The sequence below is a fragment of the Silurus aristotelis genome (genome assembly GCF_946808225.1).
Source record: "Silurus aristotelis genome assembly, chromosome: 1".
Taxonomy (NCBI): Eukaryota; Metazoa; Chordata; class Actinopteri; order Siluriformes; family Siluridae; genus Silurus; species Silurus aristotelis.
Window position 1 is genome coordinate 553,275 of NC_139574.1, and position 19,514 is coordinate 572,788.

The 19,514-nt window shown below is 43.5% G+C and overlaps 2 protein-coding genes across 5 annotated transcripts in view; one reads left to right on the plus strand and one right to left on the minus strand.

The window, feature by feature from the left end:
- Window positions 1–13,580, plus strand: part of plekha4 (pleckstrin homology domain containing A4) — a 35,120-nt gene extending 21,540 nt beyond the window's left edge. For all 4 annotated transcript variants that reach the window (XM_083545314.1, XM_083545317.1, XM_083545315.1 and 1 more), the window contains exons 8-21: window positions 267–381; window positions 6,105–6,149; window positions 6,233–6,313; window positions 6,394–6,531; window positions 6,661–6,759; window positions 9,602–9,710; window positions 10,201–10,256; window positions 10,332–10,436; window positions 10,532–10,595; window positions 10,697–10,755; window positions 10,891–11,133; window positions 11,887–11,993; window positions 12,080–12,147; window positions 12,247–13,580. In XM_083545314.1, the coding sequence (XP_083401440.1) occupies window positions 267–381; window positions 6,105–6,149; window positions 6,233–6,313; window positions 6,394–6,531; window positions 6,661–6,759; window positions 9,602–9,710; window positions 10,201–10,256; window positions 10,332–10,436; window positions 10,532–10,595; window positions 10,697–10,755; window positions 10,891–11,133; window positions 11,887–11,993; window positions 12,080–12,147; window positions 12,247–13,124 (2,167 nt within the window). In that variant the 3' untranslated portion in view covers window positions 13,125–13,580. The remainder of the gene's footprint in view (window positions 1–266; window positions 382–6,104; window positions 6,150–6,232; window positions 6,314–6,393; window positions 6,532–6,660; window positions 6,760–9,601; window positions 9,711–10,200; window positions 10,257–10,331; window positions 10,437–10,531; window positions 10,596–10,696; window positions 10,756–10,890; window positions 11,134–11,886; window positions 11,994–12,079; window positions 12,148–12,246) is intronic.
- LOC310729622 (uncharacterized protein) overlaps window positions 1–19,514 on the minus strand; it is a 441,633-nt gene that overhangs the window by 330,017 nt on the left and 92,102 nt on the right. The gene's annotated exons all lie outside the window — the stretch shown is intronic.

Consider the following 19,514-nt stretch of genomic DNA (forward strand, 5'->3'; position numbering starts at 1 on the left):
GCACCTTTTGATCTAAGTAGGTGTGGAGGATCATACTGGTACAGAAGTTCACTCAGATACTGCGGCGTGAGAGCGTTAAGTGCTTTATACGTCAGTAGTAGTATTTTATAATCAGTGTGAGATGTAATTGGGAGCAGTGTAGATGATTAAAACAGGGCTGATGTGCTCATATTTTCTAGATCTAGTGAGGACTTTCTCACATCTTTCTCTCTCTCTCTTTTCTCTCTCTCTCTCTCTCTCTCTCTCTCTCTCTCTCTCTCTCTCAGTATGGATCGCACAGGTGATCACTTTCTATGTCAGGGTTCAGGTCCTTCAACTCCCAGAAGTCATTATGAGTCACGATCTCACAGCCCAGTAGGCAGAGTTGACCCACGACATCAGGTAAGTAAACCTGTGCACTTTAATGTTACTCTTCAACAGGTGGAAGATACCTGTCTGTCTCTCACTCGCTCTCTAGCTCTATCTGCCTCTGTCTGTCTATCTGCCTCTCTGTCTCTCTCTTCCTGCCCCCACCGTGTCTGTCTCTCTGCCCTCCCTCAGCTGGTTGTCTTTCTGTCTTCCCCATCTTTGTATGCCTCTCTTTGAATGCCCCACTCTGTCTGTCTTTGTGTCCACAAGGCTGTATGTATACTAGGTGGTATGAAAAGGTTGGAAGGCTAATGGTGTAACTGGTGCTATTCTGGTGCTATTCTGCTTTTCACGGACAGCAAGTTAGAACAAATAGCAAACGTGAAGTTTTGCATGAAACCGGGCAAATCTGCCACAAAGACGTTTGACGTGACGTACGTTTGGCATGCAGCGAAGCTGTAACTAGTCGTTCAGGGTATTTCCCTGAAAATGTTAAAACTGATTGGCAACTTGTGCATGATGATCATTGGAGAACAATCCACATGATCTCACTTCCACAGATTTGGCTAGCGTTTTGACACCGTTGCAGAGATTCGGCACAAATCGCAGAAGGTACTTGACAAGCTTAAGAAAGAAGACTTCCAGGACACATTCCAGAAAAACACTGTGAGCGCTGTATTGCTGTGCAAGGGGACTATTTTGAAGGTGATAGTGTGGAAATGTAGTTAAAAAAAGTACTTTCTTGTAAACAAAGCAAGTCTCGAAAGTTTTCAACACCACCTCATATAAGACTGTGTAAATTAGACTTCATTTGTTCTTCTTCGTTCGAATTCTTCGCTTATTCCTCCTGACCAATCATTATCTCCAAATAATTCATATTTTTGTGTGATACAACCAGAGAATAGTCTTCTTCTTCTTCTTCTTCTTCTTCTTCTTCTTACAGCTTCTCCCATTAGGGGGTCTCCACATCGGATCATCCGTCTCCATACCCCCCTGTCCTCTACATCTGCCTCTTTCACACCAACTACCTGCATGTCTTCCTTCACCACATCCATAAACCTCTTCCTTGGTCTTCCTATTTTCCTTCCTGGCAGCTTCATCCTCAGCATTCTCCTACTGATATACCCCATGTCCCTCCTCTGCACATGTCCCATCTCAATCGGGCCCGAGGTATCATTAACCAACAGGGTATTGGTGGCAATTGGGCTACTGTTGGCTAAAGGAGGAGAAGGAGAGGAAAAAGACGTCTACAGAGACAGCAGGGAAAGGAGAAGTGGAGGAGAGTGGAGGTTAAAGTGGGCACTTCAAATGTTGGTAAAATCCGTAAAGTTCATGGAGTGTTCGTGACATGAAGGTGCCCTAATCAGTCATGATCTCTTCCAGTATATTAAACCCGGGAGATAACACGGAAGAGTGCCTTCACAACACCACATGCTGAAAGACACTGCTTCTTTAAGGGGCACTGCTTCTTTAAGGGGCACTGCTTCTTTAAGGGGCACTGCTTCTTTAAGGGGCACTGCTTCTTTGGGAGGCACTGCTTCTTTAGGAGGCACTGCTTATTGGGATGGACGGCAGGTTCACCAGCTGACAATCCCAAAATGACACACACCATTTATGCACATCGCTACAAATGCCCGGCCAAAAACTGGAAACCGGGCCATTAGGCGGTCTAAGTTTGTTTTTGTGACAGGCCATCGGGTTATGGTGAGCCTCATGAAACAGAAGCTCCCTGTGGTTCTTTGGGATTAACAACAGGGTTGTTTCTTCATTGGTTTAAAGTATCCTGCACCACTCTGTACAGTTTATCTTTAATGACTGCAAAGTATGGGTAGGAAAGTGCATGTCTGGTTGGACTCGCTGACCAACGATTACTGTCACTTGGTCAAAGGTGTGCCGGAGGGTTTCGTCCCGTGTCTGCTCTAGCGGGAAATACCCAAAGGGGAATTCCCTGAAGAGAGAGGTCCATGCCCCACTGCCACAACCTCATGAAATTCCGGAGTAAGAACGGGCGTTTTGAGGATGGATTGGACTGTAGTTAATGTCAACAGTCTGCCACACTGACTCAGGATACAGTTCGCTTCTGATCATCACCCGCAACATTGTATATCTGCTTCAAATGGACATTTGGTGCAACCCAGATGAGGATGGGTTCCCTCTTGAGTCTGGTTCCTCTCAAGGTTTCTTCCTTATGCCATCTCGGGGAGTTTTTCCTTGCCACAGTTGCTCATCAGGGACAAACGTACTTACAAAGAACATATATACTTTTAATCACCACATTATCTGTGTAAAGCTGCTTTGAGACATGTTCATTGTTAAAAGCTCAATACAAATAAAAATGAATTGAATTGAATAAGTCAGTCTGTAACTCTTCACACAGCCACGGAAAGTTCATTGTACCTGAAGAGAGGTCAGGTCCAGTTGCTCAGTGCCTGAGGAGGTAGTAAGGGCCAGCGCAGGGTACATGCTATTCACATACTATACATGCACTATTCACCTCCCCGCGGTGTCCCATGGAAAACCTGTACCCTCTCGTTAACACTCCTGGAGAAGAGTGGGTATAAGGGCTAAGAAACGACACAGAAGGCCACTGTAAAAATACGAGCCAAATTCTCTTGCTAGAGGGATTGCAACCCAGTAAGAGTCTAATCTCATGGGACAGATACAAAGTGCCGATAGAAAAATGCAAAAAATACGAAATGGAGCCACAACATACAGAACCAGGATTCAACCCAAACCGCTCGGACAACGCAGGCCTGAGAGCAATCTCGCCATGAAGGAGCGTGGTCAAAGCGGACTTGTCCGAAGCCACGCTGACGATTTGGTCCCGTCACGTCGTAGAGCAACCTGTCAGGCATTTACTGTTGCCTCATTCAACGTGCGGACCCTGACAGATACCATACGTACAAATGGCCACCACATTCGCCATAAGCTGCAGCAGATCATCGCCGGCTGCGAGAAGAACTCCATCGACTTCATCGCCATTCAAGAACATCGACTCAAATCCAATCATCCGATCAGCTCACAAAAGCACGATAAGTGGACGCTGGTGCACACGAACTCAACCAGAGAGTGCCACGGCGTCGCCGCTCTCTACAGCGCAAGGCTCGCACCGCACGTCTATGCGGTGGAGCACAAATCAGACCGCATCATCGCCACACATATAGAAGGCAATCCAAAAATATGCATCATCTCGGCTTATGCTCCCACCAACACATCATCCGATTACGCAAAATATGCCTTCTATAACGACCTGAGCAACCTCATCTTCCAGATTCAGCCACACACTGTTATCATCATAGCAGGAGACTTCAATGCGCGCATTGGCCTTGACAGCCATGACTCGAATCCCTCAGTCGTTGGTCCGGCATGCCTCTACGACCACTCAAATGATAACGGCCAGCGCATGATCGACCTATGCGAAGCAGTGCAAGGAGATCTGAAACTGTGCACTCACCACTTTGTGGTTAGACCCGATGTCGATGGTGTTGTAGACTCGACAGTTGTGGATAGACTTCCACCACCTTGCGCTCACCATGATGTAAACGCAAAGTGAGCACAACGTTATGCTGCAAAACAGGTTCAGTTCGCTCATGGTGGAAACGCCGAAGTCAGCAATGCAAATCGAAGCGATCGACAGACGAGCAAACGCACTAGACACAGCGCTACGTGACACGTGCGAAGAGGTGCTCGGTAAAAAGCGCCCAAACAAGCATCCGAAGTGGGTGAGCGCCGAATCACTGTCACTCTTAACGGCAACCAACAAGGCGGGCGAACGCTACAAGCGAAGGCGCCTACAAACCCATAAAAAACTGTGGCAACAGATGCAAGGCTAGGTATCGGAAGCCTTCAGTCGCGATCAGTCTACATACCTAGACAACCAGCTCATCGCCCTTGAACTCGCCGACCAGAGACGAGAGAGTGGCAAAACCTGGAAAATCATCAACCAGATAGCGGGTGACGAGAACAAGGCCGGACCAGACTACGCCATGACAGCAGAGGCGCTCAAAGACAGTGGCGACTTCATTGTGGCCGAACTGCTCACCATCTGCAACCTCGTCTACAAGAATTGTCACGCGCCCAAACAATGGACCGCAAGGTACATCATCCCGCTGCCGAAAAAGGGCAACCTCCAACTAATGACGAACTGGCGAGGCATCAGTTTGATGTCCATTGCAGCCAAAGTCTTTAAACGGATGCTTTTGAACCGCATCTGTGACCACATCGACAAGAAGCTACGGAAAAATCAGGCCGGCTTCCGAAAGGGTCGCAGCTGCATCCAGCAGATCACTATCCTGCGATGCATAATAGACAGGGTGCACTCACAAGACATCCCACTATTCATCACCTTCGTTGACTTCAAGAAGGCTTTCGACTCAATCGACCGAGACATAATGTTCGCAATCCTGCGACATTATGGCATACCCGCGAAGATTGTGGCTGCCATAAGGGTACTGTACGACGAGGCAAAGAGTCAAGTATACGTCCAAGGGCAACTCTCCGAACCGTTCGAAATCACAACCGGAGTGCTACAAGGCGATGTGCTCGCACCATTCCTCTTCAACATCGTGATTGACTACATCTCAGAGCGATCAGCAGGAGGGTTTGGATACCTAACGCACAAAGGCAACGACCAAGACAAGAGTAGCCGGACACTGCGAAACACAACACGTATACCAGACTACAAACTCAACGATCTTGCCTATGCAGACGACATCACACTACTCGAAAACAGCGCAGCACAGTCCCAGGGACAATTGGACGCACTCAAACTGAACGCTGGGCAAGTTGGTCTCGGTATCAGCATCAGGAAGACCAAACAGATGCGCCTTAATCTACCCGAAGGCACAGCCGAGACCGAGCCACTTACCATCGATGCCGAAAACATCGAAGTGGCCTTGCATGGGGAGCATTCAACAAGCTCAGTACCATCCTGACAACTTCAACTCTTCGTCTTCATCTCAGGCTCCGCATTTTCAAAGCCGCCTGCATCTCCATCTTGCTGTACAGTTGCGAGACCTGGATCTTAAAGGAAACGCTCAGTGATCGACTCGACAAATACGCCAGGGCATGCTACCGGACAATGCTGGGTATCAATCAATCCGTAGATCGAATTAGGAACTCTACACTCTACAAACGAGTTAATGAGCTACCACTGCACGACACCATCCGTCAGCGACAGCTCAACTTTACCGGCCACTGCATCCGCATGGCCGAAGACGAACCAGTCAATCGTTTCATCCTGTACGAGTCCAAAATTCGACCATCACTTCGACCCGGCGCGCCAAGGAGGACGTATCGACAACCGATCTCGTCATACTTCATTCCTAAGGGCGAGGAGCCACTCAGCACCGAGGAAATTCGAGCATTAGGGAAGAACAAGGAACTGTGGAGGAAACATTTCGTCGTGCCTAAACCGAAGAAGCCTCCGGACCCTTCAACCTAGACTCGACCAATGAAGATGATGATGCTGTATTGTGGAGTTGTTGTCATATTGTATTGTTTTTGTATTGTGTTGTTGTATTGTGTTGTGTGGTGGTGTTGTATTAAATTTTTGTATTGCAGTGATGTATTGTGCTGGCATTGTTGTAGTGTGGTGTTGTTGTTTTTGTATTGTGGTGTTGATCTTGTTGTATTGTGGTGGTGGTGTTTTGCATTTTTGTATTGTGGTGTTATTGTAGTGTGTTGTTGTATTGTTGTGTTGTATTTCCAGATTTTTTTTACAATGTTCCTTATTGTTTTGCTGTGCTGCTTGTTAGCATGAAGAGACACACAAACTCACAGCATTGCAGGGAGACACAGATGTGAGTAACACACACACACACACACACACACACACACACACACACACACACTATAACACTTTTTGATGTCTGTGTGTTGTTAGATGGTCCTGACTTGTTTATGTGGCTGTGATAAAGTGCTACAGACTCTCTGTGTAGAACTGGATCTCTTACAACAGGACAAGGTGACACACACACACACACACAAAACACAACACAAATTTAACAGCTGTTTACTACATGCAGTGTCTGTGTGCGTGTGTAGGAGCACGCTGAGTTTGCCTTGGACATATCTCGTATAGAGTTAGCCAAGAGGCAGTTGAAAGAACAGCAGATATCTCAGAAGACTTTACTGCAGAAGGAGTTGGTCACAATCAGAGCCAGAATGAGTGACTTATCACAGGTAAATAACTGTGTCTGTGTGTGTGTGTGAGATGTATAAAAAAAACTTCCTTGTAACTTCTCCTAATTTCTTTTCATTTCTTTTTTCCTTATAACTATATTGTGTGTGTGTGGGTGGGTGGGTGTGTAGGAGATGGAGAGGGTGTGGTTGGACTACAAGCGGATGGAGAGTGAACTGTCTGTGTTTCGTTCCCACCTGCAGCACATCTGCTATTTTGGACTTTCACAGGTAGTAAATGATGGTTCAGTTTCCATTCAGTTTCACATAATTAATTGCATGGACTTGACCTTCGTGTAATGAAAGTACATTAAAGATCTCATTATAAAACCTCCTGATCTGGGAAGAACCTGGAGTTTATTAAAAATGTCTACCAAAAGGGCCAAGAAATAACTAAGAAGACAAGAGCAATGCTCCATGCTCACACCAACATACTCCCACCATCATGCTTTCACAACACTGCTCCCTCCACCTTGTTTCCACCATGCCTGCTCCACCATAATCTCACCATCATGCTTTCATGCTCTTACCATCATGCTCCACTCACCATCATTTTACCACCATGCTCCCACTATCATGGTCTCATACTTATCACCATGCGCCCACCACCATACTTACACCTTTTTTGTTCTGACCACCATACTCTCCTCACCATACTAAATTCAATTCCAGTTGATTCATAGAATTGGTTCCATGAAGATCGCATCCACAAACTGGTCCACAAGTTCTGCAAGCTCCTTTTTACCAGGATTTCCTCTTTTAATCTTATAATCTCCCAGTCATAAGTGTTACACAAGTCAGGTGACTCTGAGTGTCCGTCTGAAGTCTGGATAAATGTGGAGGTTTGTGTTATGAAGGACATCCAGCGTAAAACATGTGTAGAATCAAATATGCGGATCACGATTTAGAATTTCATAGCGGATCGTTCGAGGCCGAGTTACCAACAACCACCACAGGTATCATTAACAACAGGGTACCAGTGTAAATTGGGCTGCTGTTGGATGAAGGAGGAGAAGGAGAGGAGGAAGACATCTACAGAGACGGCAGGGAAAGGAGAAGTGGAGGAGAGTAGAGGTTTGGGTTGGTACTTTAAATGTTGGTACTATGACTGGTAAAGGGAGAGAGATAGCTGATATGATGGAGAGGAGAAAGGTAGAGATGTTGTGTGTTCAGGAGACCAAGTGGAAAGGGAGTAAGACCAGGAACATTGGAGGTGTTTAAACTGTTCTATCATGGTGTGGATGGAAAGAGAAATGGTGTAGGGGTGATTCTGAAGGAAGAGTACAGTAAGAGTGTAGTGGAGGTGAAGAGAGTTTCTGATAGGGTGATGAACGTGAAGCTGGAAGTTGAAGGTGTGATGATAAATGTCATCAGTGCCTATGCTCCGCAAGTGGGTTGTGAGATGGAGGAGAAGGAAAGATTCTGGAGTGAATTAGATGAAGTGGTAGAAGGTGAACGTAGGAATGAAAGATTGGTGATTGGTGCAGACTTTAATGGACATGTAGGTGAAGGGAACAGAGGTGATGAGGAGGTGATGGTAGGTGTGGCTTTAAGGAGAGGAATGTGGAAGGGCAGATGGTGGTAGATTTTGTTAAAAGAATGTAAAAAAAATAAACATGTTCTCAGTCATGTTCTCATCACTGACTCCCTCTGTCTCATCCACATTTGCTTTACTTCTTACTGCTTTCTGCCTGCTGATTCTTAGCTTCATAAACTAGTCTACATCTGTGGTGAGTGAGGGTCAGGACTTTATACACCAGTGGAGTGAAAAAGACGTATTGTTGTAAATGAAATTATGGTGTTTTAAATGACATAAATCATCAGGACATCAAACAGGACTTTTGCTGTTTCCACACGGACGGTTTTAATTGCCGGATGTGTGCGTCATGGCAGATTTTGGTGTTGATTTTTGACTTGGCACATCAGTAAAATAAATGTTCAGTGATTAAAAATATTTTTTGACTGGAGTAAATTTTTTTTTTTTTATATCTGAGTCAAGGAAGGATGTCATGAATAAAAGAGTGTTGCATATAAGGTTTTAATTTCGCCTTCTTTATCATTGTTATATTTCTTTTTTCAATAAAAAATGTCAAACAGAAATGCGTGCTGCATTAATCGCGTGTTAGTGAAATTCGTGGTGTTAAATCGGTTGGTGTTTGTGGGGTATTGGTGCTGCTGTCTCACAGGTGTGGTTGGCAGGACGGAAGGGTGTTGAGGTGATGTTCTGCCTGGTGCTATTCTGGTTGGTTGGGAGCTCTGAGCAGGTTGATGTTGACTTTGCTGGTTCAGGGTGTTCCTTGGCTGTGCTTTGTGAGAGGGTGCTGATGGTCTTCTAGTGGGTGCTCTGTATCCGTGGTGGAGTTTGAGGTGTATGTCTGCCCAATGCTGCATCTTTCAGTGACCTGGGAAAGTCTTTTAAACTGTGCTTGTTGAGGTGCACATGGTCATACAGGTGGTGAGGTGTGATGCTGGTGTGGTGGACCACGTGTGCATTAAGTATTTGGTCACATCCTATTGATATATCAGAGGTGACTTTTTTTTTATAGTGTCTGGGTTGTCTTCATGCTATAAGGGTGGATATTACGATTATTGCCTTGGGAATCTCTCTTCAGCTCTTCCTGCAGCTCTGCACACCAGGGTTCCAACTCTCTCCTGTTCTGCTCTTAGTGCCTGTATGAATGATGAGTTTGGCAGTGTGTCTTTCTGTGAGAGCTCTTGGGTCAGCTGTGGTGAAGACTTGGAGGTAGCAATTATTAGAAATTAGCAATTTTAAAAGTTAGCTTTTTAATCTGGCGTACCAGTGTAGATTTATTCATTGCTAGAGACTCAAAGCACTTTTGTACGTCAATCTGGACACAGACTTCTGCTAAATGCTAAATGTAAATGTGACGATGGCTGTGGACTGAATTGCAGGGGTCTGGCCATGAGCTGTGGGGTGGCATTAGAGATATGTAAACTGTGGGGGCTTGAGGGCTTTTTAGGTTTGTTTTTAGGGTCTCTATAATGCCATCCCTGGTGTACAACTCCTGTTTGAGATTTTCTCTCTTTCTATTTCTCTCTCTCCCACTTTCAGGAACGTTCCGTGGCTCAGAAGCAGATCTGGATGATGGATGATATTCTGAGTGGTCTGAAGCCCAATAGAAGTCGTTTTAAAGCACTGATGGCTGCACACACTCCAACAAGTGCGTAATCACAGCTGTCATCAAGATAAGACCTGCATGTGGTCCTATTAAAATACTTCCGTCTTATCTGAGTTGAGCAGAAGAAAGTTATCAAGCATCCACTGTCTAATGTCCTTTACACACTCCTCAACATTGTTAAGCTGATCTCTCTCATCTGGCTTTGCTGAAATATACAGCTGTGTATCATCAGCATAGCAATGGAAGCGAATCCCATTTTTATGAATAATTTCACCAAGAGTCAGCAGATATAAAGAAAAAAGCGGTGGGCCCAAGGCAGATCCTTGTGGAACACCAAACTTTACCTCAGAGAGTGTGGAGAACTCACCATTTACATCAACAAACTGATAGCGATCAGTCAAATAAGACCCGAACCAGGAGAGAGCTGTTCCCTTTATTCCAACAACGTTCTCCAGTCCAGAAAGCAGGAGATGATGATCAACACACTGTGAATGAGTTTCTATAATTTTTTATTCCAATTCTTTATTCTTAGTGTTTCCAATCCTTCAAAACTCATCTCTTCATCCAGAGGAAAGTGTGCACTACTGGGTGAGTTGTGTGTGTGTGTGTGTGTGTGTGTGTGTGTGTGTGTTATAATTAAATGCTACTTATTTCCTTCTTAAGGGGGAGGAGTTAGAGGCACCAGCTCGACCCCCACTACCTCTGGAGATAAATAACACTAATGAGAGCGCAAAGCTGAGGCCAGAGTGGGCGGAGCCAAAGTACACAGTGAGTAAACAAAGAAAAAAAACTGTTATTTGTATTATTATTTTTATTATTATTAATATTATTATTATTATTATGATTTTGTCTCTCACACACAGCTGCCGTACAGCCCTGTTACACTCAGCACACTCTCCTCTACACACACCAACACACACAGTGCAGGTAAACACACTTCTCTATCACTCTACACACACACACACACACACACCCCAACAAACACAAACACGCGCACACACTTTTTTTTTTATGTCTTTGTTCTGCAGAATGTCAGTCACTGTGTTTAGGGGCGGAGTCTAATCTACAGTCTGATCATTCGAAAGCGGTACAAGTTCACATGATTTGAATTCAGGTCTAGAAATATGATTGATGTAAATTTGATGACGTGGACTGATGGTGTGTGTGTGTGTGTGTGTGTGTGTGTGTGTGTTTGTGTATATATGTGTGTGTGTGTGATTAGATGCTCGGTAGATTAGAGCAGAACAAGCAAAATAATACGAGGAACAGAAACCCGGATTATCAGACAAATGTAGCTGATAAACCCCGCCCACCGTCTGACTCGTCTCCTGTGTGTCTGATGAACGTGATGAGGGCGGAGCTTCCGTCAGCTCTCACTGCACAAAGAGTGTGTGTGGAAGAATCAAACCTTGAGGAGGATCAACTGTACACACTGGCCCATAAACTAGAAGAACAGAGTGATCATGTACACACACACACACACACACACACACACACACACACACACAGAGCACATGTTCCTGGTGGGAGATCAGCTGCAGTGAGTGCAGTATGAAGGTGGTTTGACGATATATAAACTATGTTAGATGTTCTCCGGTTGCATCGGGAAGCTGGACATCAGTGTACATTGTGCTCTGATCAGAGTTCCTCAGTCCAGTTTGAGGAGCTCTGATGGAGTGTAATGATAGTCATGTCTTTGGGTTGTTAAAGGACAGGTGCTCCATGTTGGTGCAGCACATACGTAGCTCCTGGAGAAAACCTGACATCAGCTCATTAATCAGTCTCTATAGCAAGGAACTCTTTATGGTTTTTAAAATCATCTAATAAAGGCTCACACACATGCAGGTGAAGGTGGGAAAGTTTAGTGATCATCTCAGCAAACCAAAACATGAAACAGGTGCAAAATACAGATAAATAAAACGCACACACAAAAATCATGTAAAATCACAGCAATATAGTAACACGTCTAAACGTATACATCTGACATCGAGAGGGCTGTGTGTGTGTGTGTGTGTGTGTGTGTGTGTGTGTGTGTGTGTGTGTGTGTGTGTGTGTGTGTGTGTGTGTGTGTGTGTGTGTGTGTGTGTGTGTGTGTGTGTGTTGAGAGGTGTGCACATTACATGCCCACTGTGTGCTTTATGACTGAACTCAAAACACCACCTAGTGGACAATAAAGTAAAAAAAAGCATTTTAATCCTATATTCTTTGTGTGTTACAGGTTCATGTGTGTGTTGGAAACAGAGAATCTGATCCTGCCATGACCTCCGAACAAAGACATGCTAAGCTGAAACGAGTGGAACGCATCAAAGAGAGAGTACTGAAGAGGTGACTGACAAGACCTTCATCCATTCACTGATAAACACCACACAGAAACATTTTGTCATCCGTCTCTCTCTCTTTCTCTTTCTCAGTGCTTTAAGACGGAGTGACACGGCTCATCCTTTGAAATTTGTTGATGCCAAAAGACCTGCCAAACATTGTAAGTCTCTGTGTGTGTGTTTGTGTGTGTGTGTGTGTGTGTGTGTGTGTGTGTGTGTGTTGATGTATCTTTCTCTAATAAGTCTTATCTGTGTGAAAGCTCTAAGGTCCCCAGAATCCCTACACAATGATAAAACTTGTAACCATGGCAACATGCAGATGACTGAGAGGGATGTGCCTGAAGCCCCTCCCTCCTTCAGTGACTCAGTGACTGCTCCTGCAGCCATATCAACCAATCAAATTTCGACACTCACGATAAATAAGACTGTGCCCGAGATAACGAATCAGAGAGTGACCCACTCCTCTACGACCAATCAGAGGGCAGAATGGTTTCTCTCCACCAGCCACTGGCACGAGTTCATTCCTCTGAACATTCAGGAGGAGGAACTTTTACCAACCAATCAGCAATCAGAGACATCAACAAATCAGCATTCAGACACATCGGCCAATCCGCTTTCAGACACATCGGCCAATCAGCATTCAGAGCTGCCATGTAATCCTGATCACTTTAGAGGGGAGATGACCACAACACCATTACCTGATCAAAACGTTCCTAATCCCTCAGATGCCCCCTCCCAACAGCCAATAGGAACTCATGCTGACAGTCACATGATGTTCCACTCTGACCACTCAGGGAGGAGAGGAACATCAGTATATGAGGAGATTCAGTATAATGCTCCAAACTCCACTGTACAGGATGATGGGAGTCTAATGGGTGGAGCCAAAGTCCAACAATCAAACCTTTTCACCAATCACAATTCTGACACTCGTCTGTCTGCCAATCAGCCCACAGCATTAGAGTTTGGGGGCAGCATGCTTGAAGCCACTGTGGAAGCGATCAATGAGACAGGAAGTGATGTCATGACCAGTGCTAAAACTACAAAGCCAGTGTACAGCTGTTGGGGTAAGAACTTGAAAACTAACCCCAGTGACTCGTTCCTCAAACCACGCGTTACTGTGGTGAGCACAAGTCTATAGGGAGAACCCCATTACACCATTACCTTCTTCTTCTTCTCATCAGCATATTAATAATAATAATAATAATAATAATAATAATAATAATAATAATAATAATTAGTTGTTTTTGGTTGATTAATGTAAATATTATTTGTAACTTGTTCCCTCAACACTGGGAGAACATCACTACCCATCCTCATCTTTTATCTCCATCAGCGCAGGGTCATTACCTTCATGATCATCACTGCTAACAGGCCTGTATAAAACCCTGGAGCTCACAGGGTCACTGCTGTGGTACTCTGACACTGTGGTGGAAAAAAGCCTGAGAGAAGGTCAGATCTCTCACAGTGAGCTCCTGAGGGACAGGGATATGTGTTTATGTGTATATCTTACATCACTGTGGATTTCAGAGCTATGTAGGGTTGTGGTTAGATAAGAATAAACAAACAAACAAATAAATAAATAAATAAATAAATAAACAAATGTGTGTGTTATTTTCTTTCCCTGTGAGCTACACATTTACATTCATAGCAAGTGAAGTTTATTTCTATTGCGCTTTTCACAACACACATTGTCTCAAAGCAGCTTTACAGAATTTAACAGTGAAGTTGATGAGCACCATGGACACTGTGGTGAAGGAAAAACTGCCTTAGATGTTATGAGGAAGAAACCTTGAGAGGAACCAGAGGAACCAGGAAGCAGAACCTCATCCTCATTTAAGTAACATCAAGAGTGTGATTATAGTCTTTAAACACTCTGTCTATTGTATTGTATCCACTTCCGGTTTGGGAACGCTGTGCGTGCTAGCTGCCGCTCCATGCTGGGTTATTGTTTTGTTTTGTCTTGTTTTGTTTTGTTTGCGTGCTGCGTTAATGCACATTTCGGAATTATTGTTTGGATTACTTCTCGATCTGAGGAATTTCCCTACGTCTGGATGTTATCTTTTGCCTTTCGGCGTGCTGGAGAACTCGTGTTGGAGAGGTTTTTTGTGGCAAGAAAGTTTGGTTTCTAGTTTATCGCGAGCCCTCTACCCTCTTGATCCACCATTGATCTGACTAACTTTGAGGTGAGTTAACACTCTATTTGTGGATTGTCTGCTAGCATACTGTTTGGTCAGGTAGCTGCCCTTTCCGTCTGCTTTTGTTGATGTTGGGTTGGGTTCGGCTCTGGCTAACGTGGTAATCCTGGTTGCTGACTTTTCCATGGCTCTTCTCAGCACGTTAAAGTTTCTGGCATTTACTACTCTATCTCTGGCTATTTTTAGTTTCAACACTCAAATGGAAATCGTATACAGGCCCTGCGAGCTAGTGGCTCTAAATGGACACTGGCACCTCAACCCCGCGACGTATGACCATTGCTGCTCATCTGGTATCCTTCGTCGCCTAAGATATTTACATCGCTCTTCCAGAAGGAGATACGTCCTTCATCAGTCATCATCATCTGCGATCCCCTCTATCTGGTCCAGGGCTATGAAATAGTCGGCACGTTCTCATAATTGACATCGCTTCCTTGTCAACATTAATATGACTGACTGTGATTAAGCACACCCCTACTGTCAATGGAACAAATAAACACTGTGCCCTCCTAAATTGTCGATCTATCTCAGACAAAGGCACCTATATGAATGAGCTAATAGTTGACAATAAATATGACGTTATTTCTCACAGAGACTTGGCAGGTACCAGATGATTTTATCCAGCTGAATCTGCTTACCCCTATTGGATATCGATATATGTCAGAACCACGTACAACCGGTAAAGGGGGTGGTCTTGCTTTCATTCTTCGTGCATCTTTAACTGTGTCTAAACTGGTTTTTCACAATACCACGACATTTGAGTACATGGTTATGAAGTTTGGTATCAAACATCCCGTTGTACTTATATTAATTTACAGACCACCTAAACAACAAAGTGACTTTTTCTCAGAACTCAGTGAACTACTGACCCAAGCATGTGCTGTATCATCCCAAGTTCTTCTTCTTGGTGATTTCAACATTCATGTTGATACTGCTTGCTCCACTGCTACTCAGCTAAATGTTGTCTTTGACTGTTTTGACCTTATCCAGCATGTTAATTTTCCAACTCATACTCATGGTCACATGCTTGATCTTGTTTGTACATCTGGTCTGAATAATATCTCTGTGGACAGTTTAGCTACCCCTCTTTCTGACCATAGACTCATCTCCTTTGACTTTACATCCATCTGTCCAGTCAACCACATCAAAAATCTAACCATACGCTATCGTCATTTAAATACTGTTGACACTAGCTCCTTTTGTGATTCTGTTGCCTCCTCTGCTCTTTCTGATGTGCGAAATTTAACCTGTCCATCTATGATCTATGACAAGTATTGCTGTTCTGTTAAAAAATTGTTGAATGAGTTTGCCCCAACTAAGATAAGGTCTGTCCCTATGTCCCATTCCTCCCCGTGGTTCAATGCAGAGCTTCGAGTTTTGAAGGTAAAATGTAGACAACATGAACGTCTCTTCAGGAAAACTGGTTCAACTGGCCATTTTCTTATATACGCTGAATGCCTTCAGCAATACAAACTGGCCTTAAATACAGCCCGCTCTTCCCATATCTCCAGCATCATTAACAAAGCAAGCAATAGGCCCAAAATATTATTTAGCACAATTAATAAACTGACTCAAGCACCAAAGCACAGCCTTAGTGACTCTGAATCCATGGTTATGTGCTGCTCTTTCCTGAACCATTTCCACGGTAAGATAGATACTCTGTATGCGACATTTGGTGAGGAACCAACTACCGATGTGCATATTAAATCTCAATCTAATAATTCTATGACAACCCTAGCCTTAACCAATTCCTCATTAATCACTGAGTTAATACAAAAATCTAACTCCTCATCATGCACTCTTGATCCTGCACCTACTTTCCTGCTAAAAGACTGTACATCGGCGATTTCTGCCCCCATCTCCCACCTCATTAATATGTGATTTATCTCCTCTACTGTACCTGTGTCACTTAAGACTGCTGCTGTTACTCCCATACTCAAAAAGACTAATCTGGACCCGGCAGACTTATCCAACTACCACCCTATTTCCAACCTGCCATTTGTATCAAAGATCATGGAAAAGGCTGTGGCCTCTCAGCTGCAGTCATTCCTAGCTGGTAACAACCTCTTCGATATTTTTCAATCTGGCTTCCCCCAACAGCATAGCATGAAGACTGCGCTAGTAAAGGTTGTTAATGATCTTTTACTAATTGGAGACTCAGGTAGTCTCTCTATACTTCTGTTATTAGACCTCAGCTCTGCCTTTGATACTGTCTGTCATAGGATCTTACTTTCCCGCTTAGCAGAATTTGGCATATCAGGCTCTGCACTATCCTGGTTTTCCTCTTATCTCACGGGCAGGCAATATCACATCTCCATACACAATTCCAAATCTCCTACTGTCTTACTTAAACAGGGTGTCCCACAGGGCTCTGTTCTTGGCCCACTACTATTTTTCTGTACATTCAGCCGCTTGGCAACATCATTCGTAGACATGGTTTTAGTTATCATTGTAATGCTGATGATATTCAGTTATATACTGCTTGTCAACCAGATTCTGTTAATGTAAAATCCTCACTCTCCTCTTGTGTTAGCGAGTTAAAACAATGGCTACACTCAAATTTTCTTAGCCTGAATCTGGGTAAAACCGACATTCTGATAACTGGTTCCCCCATCTCTAATAAAAAACAACTCTGTGGACTTTAGTCTTGATCTGGATGCTACTACGATTTTCCCCTCAGCTATTGTTAGAAATTTAGGTATCATATTCGACCCCTCACTATCCTTTGATGCCCATATTCACAGCCTCTCCAAAACGTCTTTTTTTCATTTACAACGAATAGTCAAACTGCGACCTTTCATCTGCAGAAATGACGCTGAAACATTAGTGCATGCTCTGATTACGTCCCGTCTCGGCTACTGCAATTCACTCTTCTCTGGTCTATCAGCTCACTCAATCTCACGTTTACAGTACATACAAAACTCAGCTGCCAGAATGTTAACCTTAAAAATATTATTTGATCTTCACTGGCTTCCAGTCTCATCTCGCATAAAATATAAAATCATACTGCTCACTTATAAGGCACTAAATGCTCTTTCCCCTCACTATCTTTCCGATCTTCTCTCATCCTATGTTCCTTTATGATCACTCCGGTCGTCAAACTCTGAACTTTTATGTATTCCTAGATACTGTCTATCCTCTGCGGGTGGCAGATCCTTTTCTGTCATTGCTCCAACACTATGGAACTCCTTACCCATTGCACTCAGAACCATTACCACTCTGTCTGAATATAAATCAAGGCTTAAGACCCACCTTTTCAACCTCCACTATCACTCAATGCATATGTGTTAGGAGTCCTTCATTTTTCTGAAATGTGGTGTATGTTTCATGTACTATGTAGTGTTTTATCTCTTGTCCTGTATGTTTTTGTGTCTGTGTTTGTCTCTGCTATTAACTCATGCAGCTGCATGTGATCCTTCGTCCTGGGCAAATGTCGACGAATATGTTTATGTTTATTTATGTTCATTATATTTCATCTGTCTTGATATATTGAAATATTGTACCTTGTAAAGCGTCCTTGAGCTTGGGAAAGGCGCTATATAAATTAAACTTATTATTATTATTATTATTATTATTATTATTATTATTACAGAACACTGGAGAGTGAGAACTAACATGAGCACTGGAGTGTGTGATTATGAGTGATGATCTTTCTTCAGACTTTTACAGTCATTATGGTTATAAAACTAGGAGCTCAACATCTGAGATCATCACAGATCCAACACCAGCTTCTCCATGCCAGAGCCTTTAAACACTCAAAGAGGTCCAATGTCCAAACTCCACATGAAGTGAGATTCATATGGCACTGGTACGTCTCTAGATGGTACAGAATGTTTGCGAGTTCGGCATCTAGTTCTTTAAAGGTCCACAATCTTCATGAGGTGGGACGTGACTGGAGCTGGAGGAACCTCAGGAAGCCTCGGGATGGAGAGAGAAAAAGAAGCAGTGGAGAGGAATTAGCGTAGCTGCTGTTCATGATATTAACAGCACAAGTTGATAATGTGATGTGATCAGATGTTCTGGAGCACAAGGTTATGATGTGATGTGTGTTATGTGTAGAACTCGCTAAAAACATACGTCTTTAATCTACACTTAAACTGGGAGAGTGTGTCTGAGCCCCGAACACTGTCAGGAAGACTATTCCAGAGTTTAGGAGCTAAATGTGAGAATGTTCTACCACCTTTAGTGGACTTTGCTATTCTAGGAACTACTAGAAGTCCAGAGTTTTGAGATCTGAAGGAATGTGACAGATTGTAGCGTGTTAGAAGACTGGAGAGATACATGGAGATAAACCATTTAGTGTTTTGTAGGTAAGTAGCAGTAGTTTGTAGTGGATTCGAAACTTAACCGGAAGCCAGTGTAGGGACGAGAAGATTGGGGTTATATGGTGATATTTTCTTGACCTTGTAAGAACTCTTGCTGCTGCATTCTGAACTAACTGAAGCTTGTTTATTAATGATGCAGGACATCCACCTAGTAATGCATTACAGTAGTCCAGTCTGGAGGTCATGAACGCATGGACGAGCTTCTCTGCATCAGATATAGATAACATGTTTCTTTCACCTTAGAAATATTTCTAAGATAAGAAACGTTTGTGTAATATGGTTGATGTGATTAATAAAAGACAAGTTGCTCTAAAATAACTCCCAGATCTTTTACTGTTGAACTCGTGGTTACAGAACATCCGTCTAAATGCAGGTTGAGATGCTGGAGCTTTTGTATACTAGTTTTTGGGCCGATGACCAAAATCTCCGTCTTATCAGAATTTAATAATAGAAAGTTATGAGTCATCCAGTCTTTTAATTCTTTAACACACTCAGTTATTTGTACAATCAGACAGGTAGGATTTAAACCAGCTTAATGCCTGTCCCTGAATACCGATGTAATTCTGTAAGCGATCGAGGAGAAGATCATGATCTATAGTGTCGAACGCAGCACTAAGATCTAGTAAAACTAATAGGGAGATGTAGCCTTGGTCTGAAGCTAAAAACAGGTCGTTAGTGATTTTAACTAGAGCAGTTTCTGTGCTATGATGGGGCTTAAAACCTGACTGAAACTCTTCAAAGATATTGTTCTCCTGCAAGTGGTTACATAACTGGGCAGCGACAATCTTTTCTAAAATCTTAGACATAAATGGGAGATTTGAAATTGGTCTGTAATTCGATAGCGTGTTTGGATCCAGATTAGGTTTTTTAATGAGGGGATTAATAACTGCTACTTTGAGGGATTTAGGGACGTGACCTAACGATAGTGAGGAGTTAATAATATTGAGAAGAGGCTCACCAGCTGTATATAACACTTCCTTCAGTAGTTTAGTGGGAATTGGATCTAACTGA